Source organism: Rhineura floridana, chromosome 3 (assembly GCF_030035675.1).
Source record: "Rhineura floridana isolate rRhiFlo1 chromosome 3, rRhiFlo1.hap2, whole genome shotgun sequence".
In the NCBI taxonomy this organism is placed as follows: domain Eukaryota; kingdom Metazoa; phylum Chordata; class Lepidosauria; order Squamata; family Rhineuridae; genus Rhineura; species Rhineura floridana.
The window spans coordinates 18,655,366-18,665,566 of record NC_084482.1 but is presented as its reverse complement, the minus strand read 5'-3'; the positions used below and the strand labels follow the sequence as shown (position 1 = coordinate 18,665,566).

Here is a 10,201-nt window from a genome sequence, read left to right as displayed (position 1 = left end):
CGTTTACCTTGACGAAAGACCTCTCAAATGGGACATACTTCTGAGTAGACGCCTGTAGGATTTAAGTTTCCAAAATGCTTATTCACAACTCATAAACAAACCGGACATCTATATGCCAATTTCTGTGCTGCCTGCTTTCCTCCTCCACCAGTTACCTCACCGGCCCAACAACTACTTTTAACAGATCTCAGAAGTTATATTCTAGTACTCAGTAAAGAATCAGGTTCATCCAGCTGAGCAAAACAACCGGGAGGAGTGCGCAAAGGAGTTTTTACAAAGTAATGCAACAGCCGGCCTGTATTAGTTTTATGTGCGTTTTAACATTATTTTGTTTTGAAGTTCCGCTGTTCTCGCTTCGCATAATAAGGAATCTAATAAGCAACCGGAAGTGAGGGAAGTTTGGTCTTTTTGACATCTCTTGGTAGATGCTTGGGCCGGGGAGAGTTCCAGTAGCTGTTGGGTCACAATAGGCGGATTGATCATAGACTTCGTTGGCTAGAGAGGACAACCCTTGTCCAGTGTGGCGTCCGGAAGGGCGGCTCTTCTCTCTTCCTACTAACATGGCGCAGCAGGTGAACATCTCGGAGCTTTCGCTGCCGCAGTTGGAGGTGTTGAAGAACCAGCTGGACCAGGTAAAGGAGCGAGCGAGCGGGGCTGGGGGAATAAACGGCCGGCCCCCTCTCGCTCAAATTGGCCAGAAGGGAGAGGGAGCTTGGCTAGCTTCGCCTAAGTTTACCTAGTCGTAAGAAATGAATTGAAGGTTTAGAGCAGAGATGGGGTTCTGTGGCCCTCCGGATGTTGCTAGACTCCGACTCCCATCAGCCCCAGCCAGCAGGGCCAGTGGCCAGGGATGATGAGAGTTGGAGTCCAGCAACATCTGGAGGGCCACAAGTTCCCCACTCCCGATTTAGTTCCAAGCGTGGCTACTCTAAAGTAAGTCCCGCTGGGACTTACTCCCAAGTACATGCAGATAAGGATGCAGGTTTAGTCTCGTTTTTGGGGTCTTCAGTGGAAGGGAAAAGAGCCACAATCACGAGGCGGGGGAAGACTATATTCTGGCTTGAGGACAGGTTCTGCTGTGAGTCCATCAGGCACAGTCATGCCCTTCCCTAGCCCCCATCGAGTGCTACCCTCAATGAATATCACTAAACTTTAGTTGCATACACACCATACATTTAAAGCATGTTATTTTCCCTGAAGAATGCTGAGAACTGTAATTTGTCAAGGGTTCTGGGAATTGTAGCTCTGTGATGGGTGAACTACAGTTTCCAGGGTTCTTTGAGGAAAATAACGTGCTTTAAATATATGGTATGTATGCAGCCTTTGTCTCATCCCACCAGGCTCCGCTCTGCCTTAGCTCCCAGGCTTTGAGCCCTGAGACTGAACCTCAGAAGATCTGGCAACTCTCCTCTCAAGACTATACTGTTTTCAAAGTGGAGGGGGTTGAATAATATCAGGTCTTTCCCCACTTTGGATTTTTTTTGGTCAAGTCATATAGCCTACCTGCTTCTTTCCTGTAGCGATTCAAAGCCTTGCATATCTCTTTGCTTAGCATATAACCATTAAGATCCCCACCCATGAAACCCATGCAGGTTTTTTGTTTGTTTGGTCACTTTCTTGACTGGGTTTGTGATGCTGTGGGAAGATCAGGTAGCCCTGGATTAATTGTCTTCCCCTGCCCCCACCCTCACCCTCTCCCTCTATTTGGGCTTCCTACATACTAGTCCATCCCAATAACTAATACTTTTATTATATAAGTTGCATGCCTCAACTTTATTTTTCAATATATTATTGTGGTATAAATATAAATGTAATAAGTGTGTTACATAAATTATAGAATATTCTTAGCACTTCACATACATTTTCTCAGTAATCCTTTTAACAACCCAGTATCAGGATGTTATTCTGTTAGAGGAAAGTGGGAGGGCAAAAGTCAGGAGAATAGAGGCTTGATGAAAGCTATCTAGTGACTTTGTGACTAAGGGGAAATTTCAAATTAGGGTGCGGCTTTGGAAAATTCTCATGGTAATACACAGGTTTTCCCACTCTTTTTTTTTTTGCATGTTTGCTTTTTTCAGTTTGCATGTGTGTGTATTTGCTGTAAAACCCAGTGTTCACCTGAACATGTTAGACAGTGAGCTTTCAAGCAGGGTCTGTGTATTATTTCTATATGGCACCTAGCAATTTTAGATGCTTGGAAAAAAATATTATGACCTTAAAGTCAAGTGTGTGGAACACAGGGGAAAGATGAGGAGAATTCCACACCAAAAATATTTGAGTAAATGAAGCCATCGTTGGGGGGGGGGGTAGTTTTAAGTTTCTAAGCTACTCTGTAGTCCTGGTCCAAACCCAAACATTAATGGCCTTCAACCAGAGCTTGTAAAAGTTACTTTTTTGAACTACAACTCCCATCAGCCCAATCCAGTGGCCATGCTGGCTGGAGCTGATGGGAGTTGTAGTTCAAAAAATTATCTTTTCCAAGCTTTGCCTTCAACCAATTACAAAGTGTGCTAAATGTTGTAGTACTTGTGACGGAGTTATATAAGATAACTTGACTCCCCAACTTGCTTCTGCAGGAGTCCCAGATCAGTGGTCTCAGTACCTTGTTCAGTGAAACTTGAATGGTCAAGCAAGCAACACGTTCTGTTGGTATAAAAGAGTATGAGACTTGCCTTATTATCTATTGCAGGGGTAGCCAATGTGCTGCCCTCCAGATGTTGGACTATAAATCCTATCAGCCCCAGCCAGCATTGCCAATGATAAGGGATAATGAAATTCGGAGTCCAACAATATCTGGAGGGCATCACACAGACTACCCTTAATCTACTGGATTTTTTCCCATTTAATTAATTGTCCATTGTAAGGGCTGGCTGCTTCTGGGGCAGCATATTAGAAGGGTACCAAACACTTATTAATTGAGTCATCTCTTGTCGTCATTAGTTCCCCATGCTTTCTGATGCTAATTAATGCTTTGCCCATGTAATGGCTTGTAACTCAGGTGTTCTGTACGCATGAGTTAGTAGGATCCTGTGTTCAGACAGGTATAGCTTGGGCAGTATCTTCTACATGTGAGAGGAGCATATGAGGAAGTGTGTATACTGAAGGACGCTCCCAGTCTTGCCAGGTATACACATATGTGTGTTAAAACAGACCAGAGTGCTTGAACAGGGGCAACAGCAGTAAACTGCACTGAATTGCCATGTTTTGTGGTCTGGGCATCTATTATGGCTCCCATAACTTTCCTGCCATGTAGTCTCTCCCCTCCTCCAAGTGATTGTGATGTTATTGTGAGTGTCATACAAAGATGACAGAGCTTTTTTGATGAAAGCACTTGATGTTTCAATAAAGTAAATGCCCTAGAGTGACTTTTGTGGTCTAGTGGCCCCTGATGGCAACAAAATTATATGATGCTGGTTTAGAATGCATGATCCATGTATATTTTGTAGACTGAGGCTGTAGGTCCTCCACTGCTGAGCTTTGGATTTTGTATGTCTTTCTGTAGGAAGTGGAGTTCCTTTCTTCATCCATTGCACAACTTAAGGTGGTGCAGACAAAATATGTGGAAGCCAAGGACTGTCTGACAGTACTGAATAAAAGCAATGAAGGCAAGTGACTATTTTAAAATGTATTCCCTGCTTGCCCCCCACCCCTCCGAGGAACTCAAAGTGGACTACAAGAATTAAAATGTAGAACATGTTCTACATAGTGCCTTACCCGCTCCCCAGATCTGCTCTGGAGTGTTGGAGGAAAACCCAGAACAGATGGCATAGAGGGGAAGGTTCTGTTGTGCAAGTGGAAATCCTTGAGCTGATGCAACAAGTTATATGTCATACTGGTCAGTATGCAACTAAGCAAGCAGTAATGCGATGAATTCTGAGATCCTGGAATTTTAAATTTTAAGGACAACACATTCAGTCTCTGTTCCAAACTGATCACTAGCCATTGAAAACACAGATGAGCAGTTCAGTAGTTAAAAAAAAGTCTGAGCCACAAATTCCATAATTACTCCTCTTATTTCTTACCAATCAAAGGGCATATTAGTCTATACGTTCTTACAGCCCTTATTCAGCTCCTCTCAGCAGATTTCAGCCGAACATCAAGAAAAACTTCCTTACTGTTAGAGCCGTACAACAACAGAACCAATTACCTGGGGAGGTGGTGGTGGGCTCTCCAACACTGGAGGCCTTCAAGAGGCAGTTGGACAGCTCCCTGTTGGGTATGCTTTAATTTGGATTCCTGCATTGAGCAGGGGGTTCGACTCGATGGCCTTATAGGCCCTTTCTAACTCTACTATTCTGTGATTCTCTTATTATCTCTTTTTAGCTAATGAGCAGTATGTCTGTGGAATGTTAGTGCTTCACTGTATGGTTTAACAGGATTCTGGACATGCAGAAATGTAGATTTAGGCCACAGTCCTAACCTCACATGGGAGTAAGGCCCATTGAATTCAGTAGGACTGACTTCTAAATAGACATGCTTAGGATTGTACCCTAAAGCATCCAATTTTGGGGAAGAGGGTGAACCTTGAGCTTGTTCCTCAGCTCCTCTTGCTATCTTCAGTTTGAATCTCTTTCTCTTATCTTTTGAAAAAAAATTATGATGAGGTTGGGCATGTCATAGCATTTCTCATTCTCTCATGGCTGCAGACTCATTTGTGAATTTTACTGGTTTACTAATTCTGGTCATCCAGTTTGGGATTATGACGTATGGGTTAAAGAACCTGAGACTGAAAGAAGATAATTTGGAGGTCAAAATGTCTGAATGTGATTCCTGGTTCTGCCACCTGGCAACTACAGGACAGAAAGTTCCCCTTGTTCCACTCCTTGCTTTCCCTGAATAAAACAGGAGTGAGTCATACCTGTTGACATTGGCATGAAAGACAGTTTAAAGGAGCTAAATGATAGTCTCTCCAACTCAAATTATTTTCACTTTTTAAAAAGGTTAACCAGTAAATTACACTGCATTGTTGATTTCTCACTTTTCATATTTTTATGGACATTCTCTGTAATGTAAAATTCCTGTATTTTTATCTCACCAGGTAAAGAGCTACTGGTCCCACTCTCCAGCTCTGTATCCTTCCTGCAAGGAGGTGGTGGTGTCGGAGTGCTACCGTCTACCTTCGCTAAACCTTTTCTTTCTTAAGCAGCCTTTACGTTTCTTAAAATTTGACCTTTGGATTCCTCTGTGACTGTGTCTAGAACAGGCATGGGGAACTTGTGGTCTCTAGATTATGCTGGACTGCAGCTCCCATCATCCCTGACGACTGGCCATGTTGGCTGGGGCTTGTGGGAGCTCAAGTCCAACCACATCTGGAGAGCCACAGCTTCCCCAGCTTTCAGGAAGCAACGTCTCCATTCCATCTCCTCATCTGTAGTTGTGTTTGTGCATGTATTCTGAGCATAGTTAACCAGAAGAGCAGGAACATCTCCTTCCTCTCTGGAACATGTTTCACGGTCTTGAGAACAAGGCTTTGGCCTCTGAACGTTTTTCAGCACCCATGTTAAGATAAACCTTGTGTTAGCTAGCTGAACTTTTATCTTCAGCATTGTGGCACTCATCTTCCCCTCGCTCCTGATTTTTGTTCCTCTGTCCCCAGTATTTTTGAACAAATTTTTGGTTTTGGAGTAAGAAGTACACATTGGTTTAAACCTTATTTGAATAATTTTTGCAAGCAGGCTGTTGCTGGAGAAGGGCAAAATCTGCCCCTCTCCCCAAGGCACTGGGATTGTCTCTCATGAGCTTTATCTACAATTGTTGCCCGACAACTCCTGCCTTTCATAATGTTAGGTATTTTACATATATGTCATAATGGAGACTTGAGTGCTAGTGATGTCACCTCATCATAATGACCTCACAGTATAATGTGGTGCTGTGGCCTCCTCAGGTTGACAGATCAGTAGCATCTTCGGGCTGCTACTGACCAATGTAAAATATCCTGTGCCATTTCCAGGGAAACTTGAGGTAAAATGTGTTTGCATGGATCCTCTTATTTTATTTATTATTTATTTATTATTTCAATTTATATACCGCCCTTAGCGAAATAGCTCTCAGGGCGGTGAACAAACTTAACTTCTCTGCTTCATTTCTGAATCTTTTCCCCTCTCTGATGGATATCCAAGTTTCTTATTCTTGCCTCTTTTTGAAGTATTCCTCTTTAAGCTCTCAAAATCTGACCAGAGTCCATCTCCCTATAAGATGGGAACCACTGGTCCTCCAGATGTTGGACACCAGCTCCCATCAGCCCCAGCCAGCATGGCCATTGCTCAGGGATGATGGAAATTAGAGTCCACCAACACCTGAAGGGGCACAGGTTCTGCAATCCATCTTATAGTATTAGGTCCAAAAGGCTGTAGTTGAGAGGGTACCATTGGAAAGGGCAGGTGATAAAGGTTCATAAAGAATCTGGCAGGGGAAAGGACCGATATCATCAAAGTTACTGGGAAGTCAAAATGACAATGTAGTATTAAGAAACTTGATCCTCTGCTCTGTTGCATAGCATCTGTGGACCATGGAGAAAGGAGATCCTCAACACCAATGGAAGGCAATGCCTTAACCCAGGCTTCGCCAACCTGGTGCCTTCCAGATGTTTTGGACTACAACTTCCATCAGCCCCAGCCAGCATATGCAAAAGATCTGGAGGGCACCAGGTTGATGAAGGCTACCTTAACCACTTGTTCCTACACTTGGAGTTGGAGCTGGCCCTGCCCCTGGCCCAGCTGCTGCCACTGGCCCAGCTGCTGCCACTGGAATTACTCAGCCAGTGTTAGGGGGTGGAGAAAACCTCTGTATCTGGCAGAAGTTCTGTGTAAGTAGCTTGCGGGGTGGGAGGATGGGAAGGAGTCATAGTTTTGTGAACACTGTGAGTACTTCCATCCCATTGTGCTTCAGCTTGTTACAGCTTTTTTGTTAATACAAAGTAGGTGGAACAGAGGTTTTCTGACAAACAGGACAAAAATGGACAGCTCTACTTGCACTGTATCATCTAAGCCCACAACAGGATCTAGCTGTCCCTTGAGGAAATAAGACAATTGCTGAAAAATGTACTTATAACTTGCATTTATTGCAGGATTTGGTGGGGTTTTTCTTTTGTTTGCTTCACAGAAATCTGAATATTCTAGCAGAGACTGGTATGATAGAGGAGTTTAAAGGAGTGAGAAAAAGGAGACCCGGGAACTAATGGAGAGCTATGGAAAGCATGCAGCACAATACATCAAGGGCCTCTTGTTTTTTTCAAGCCTGCAGAGTTTCAAAATGCTGTCCATGAGAGCAAAAAAGCATGGGCACTTATATTTTGGTTTTCTCAATTAATACACTGTGTATGATGAGACACATGGATTGTTCAAGGCCCTCTCAAAGCCCCTGTCTATTGTGGCCTCTAGGAACCAATCATATAAATCAGCCAAACTATCTTTTATGATATTTTATAGATCTGCTTGTTTATTTTAAAAAATTCGATACCACTCATAAAATTATCCTAGAGCAGTTCACAAAATGGGCAAATCAACCATAACAGTAGGTAGAATTCGTCTTTTTAAAATTGCATGCTTCATTAGAGTTCAGCAGTTCACTGTAGGCTTCCCTACAGGGGAAAATTTGGTTTGGGAGCCTGAAAATTCTTCTGATTCCATGTCATATCAGACACATACACACACATCCTCCCCATTACAATTGTGCTTGCCGTAGCCTACCAAATAGCACGGTTCTGATGGGCAAGGTGGTGTGGGGCAGTAAATGTGGTGGTAGCTTGGGCATCCTTGCCTGTGGAAGGGCAAAATGCAGGCTGTGGGTTGCCCACTGGTCATATGATTTCCCCCTATCTCTTGTGCATTTCCTTAACCTGTCTTGCAGATGTATGTTCCTGGGAAGCTTTCCGATGTTGGCCATGTTTTGATAGATGTAGGGACAGGTTACTATGTAGAAAAGGTAAGACATCCGTACTCCAGATTCACGTGAAATTCTTGTTAAAGTATCTGCAGTCTGAGGAAGCAAAACACGTGATTTACCTTAATATGAAACATTTGGACCTGCTATGGTCTGTTCCTCCATCACTTTCTGCCTTGAGCTGTTGGGTTGAGCACTGTTCAACTGCTCAGCCTGGAGGCAAGCTTTGTAGACTTTGGTGTTCTGCTAAAATGGACTGATTCTGGGGCTGTCAGCATGGATGAGTTTTTGTAAGGCCATTGAGGCTTATTAGTGGGCCCTGTTTGTCCAATTTGCTACCATGTGTGTGTGTTGGGGGAGAGGCAATGTCCTTGAGAATGTACAAAGTGCATTCCTATACCACTGCACAATCATAGCCAGCATCAAAATATCTGAGATCAGGGAAGACAAAGATGTTCTGGTTGAACATTTCATTTCATATGTGAAATTGTGCCTGTGTAGATTGCACCAAGGATTTGTGCTGGAAGATCACAGCCCATCTGTGAGCATTTGTAAGGAAGATGGCAGTGGGAATCAATTATGGATCCCTCAGCAGGCTTTGGCCCAAACAGATGCTCAGTCCTTCCCATTGCTAAATAGGTTCCTGTGTGGATTGGGCTGATAGTATGGAGTCTCCATAATTTAGTGGGGGCTGATACCATGGATCCTTTCTTCAGCATTCTAAGGTAGATTCATGTTTTTTGATAGCAACCACATCATCTGATTCAAAAATGAAATGCCCCTTACAGAGATGAGTAAAGTTGCTACTGATATATGCCTAACCTCAAAAACATATTAAAACTCTTTCAGAAAAATGCCTGACAAGTTTCAATGCGAATCCCAAAAGTTTCAATATGGCTAACAAAAATTTCTTAGCGGGGACTTCACACATCCAAAGGCACGAGTATAAAGGGTTCAGAGCAAAAAGCCACCCAGATTCAGAGCATGCCAAGAGTGGTCACTCATCCCCAACCTTGTGCCCTCCAGATGTTGGTTGGACTTCAGCTCCCATCATTGCTGACCATTGGCCCTGGGGCTGATGGAAGTTGTAGTCCAAAATGTCTGGAGGGCACCAGGCTGAAGAAGGCTGGTTCAAATTATTTTCAGTATGCCTCCTTAGTAGTTGCAAGGTTCTGGCTCAGCATTCTTTGTTTAGAAAATCACTTTGATGATATACAGGGCTATCACAGTGCATTTCATCTTGCAGTCAGTGGATGATGCCAGAGATTTCTTCAAGAGGAAGATCGATTTCCTGACAAAACAGATGGAAAAAATCCAGCCAGCACTGCAGGAGAAGCATGCAATGAAGCAAGGTAGGGGCCTGATAACAGTCAAAGCCTTAGAAAACTGGTGATGCTCTATTTTGATTATAGCAGCTGCAGCTGGAATTAAATTCTTGACTCAGCTTGTTTCTTCTTTTGCAGCTGTAATAGAGATGATGAGCCAGAAGATTCAGCAACTAACAACAGCGGCAGTTTCACATGCAGCAGCAACAAAGGCCTAGCAAACACTGGTCACACACATGCCTGTGCAGTTCAGCATTTTGTAATGTAAACCCACTATTGCATCCCCAGGGTGCAGCACTCTATCCAGCTGTGCAGCTGAGAGTGGGGAGTGTTAGTTTCTTGAATAAATGTGGGGTTGTGGTGTGGCAAAAGCTTTGCTGGGAATGATAACCATTTCAAGGATCCCATCTTTTCAATGTGATGGGCTCTCAGTAACTTTGTGGTTGGGATGGTTGTATGTATTTCTGGATATCAGATGGGATTCTCTTCAATTTTAAACCCCAGTGAAAACTTCTGTCACTTGTAAATGGAATTGTACAAAATAAATGGGTAGGATGAGAGAATAAGTAATGTGGACTCACTAGTGCAACTGGATTATCTTCAGAAATGAGAGTCGTGAAGGCAAGGAAGTAGGATACAGAAGTGAGTAGCTGTTAGTATCTCTTTCTGTGGGCTTAAATATATTCAGAAGCAAATCCCATAGTGCTGGTTTGGACAGAACATTCAACCGTAGCTTAGCATTACATAAATTAAGCACAGCAAGCTTTGGGCTTGCATGTTCCCTGTTATCTTCTGATGCACCCTTGAGAAAGAGTTCAGAAGCTTTTGCTTGTTTTAGATAAATCAGTTTACTATGTCATCTGAACCTAGACAAATATTGGTTAATCTTAAGTATGAGAAGTTGAAACAAGCCAACTTCAGACCATAGTTTATGAACCTGACTTGCTTTAACTAATCGGAGAAGAGAGAGCATGTCCAAGGCTTGCTAAAGTCCA

General features: G+C 43.2%; 1 protein-coding gene across 1 annotated transcript; it reads left to right on the top strand.

Annotated features, from left to right (window-relative positions):
* Window positions 1-428: 428 nt before the first annotated feature.
* On the top strand, window positions 429-9,772 carry PFDN5 (prefoldin subunit 5). Its single transcript, XM_061614723.1, has 6 exons — window positions 429-632; window positions 3,503-3,605; window positions 5,039-5,070; window positions 7,849-7,923; window positions 9,128-9,233; window positions 9,345-9,772. Exons 1-6 carry the CDS (start codon window positions 561-563, stop codon window positions 9,422-9,424), a joined length of 468 nt encoding a protein of 155 aa, XP_061470707.1. The 5' UTR covers window positions 429-560; the 3' UTR covers window positions 9,425-9,772.
* The last annotated feature ends 429 nt before the right edge of the window (window positions 9,773-10,201 follow it).

Bases quoted from the DNA above. Each gene is read 5' to 3' on its own strand.
- PFDN5 (XM_061614723.1), top strand. From the start codon at position 561: ATGGCGCAGCAGGTGAACATCTCGGAGCTTTCGCTGCCGCAGTTGGAG. The intron at 3,606-5,038 runs GCAAGTGACTAT...TTATCTCACCAG, and splicing joins ACTGAATAAAAGCAATGAAG to GTAAAGAGCTACTGGTCCCA. The intron at 9,234-9,344 runs GTAGGGGCCTGA...CTTCTTTTGCAG, and splicing joins GAAGCATGCAATGAAGCAAG to CTGTAATAGAGATGATGAGC.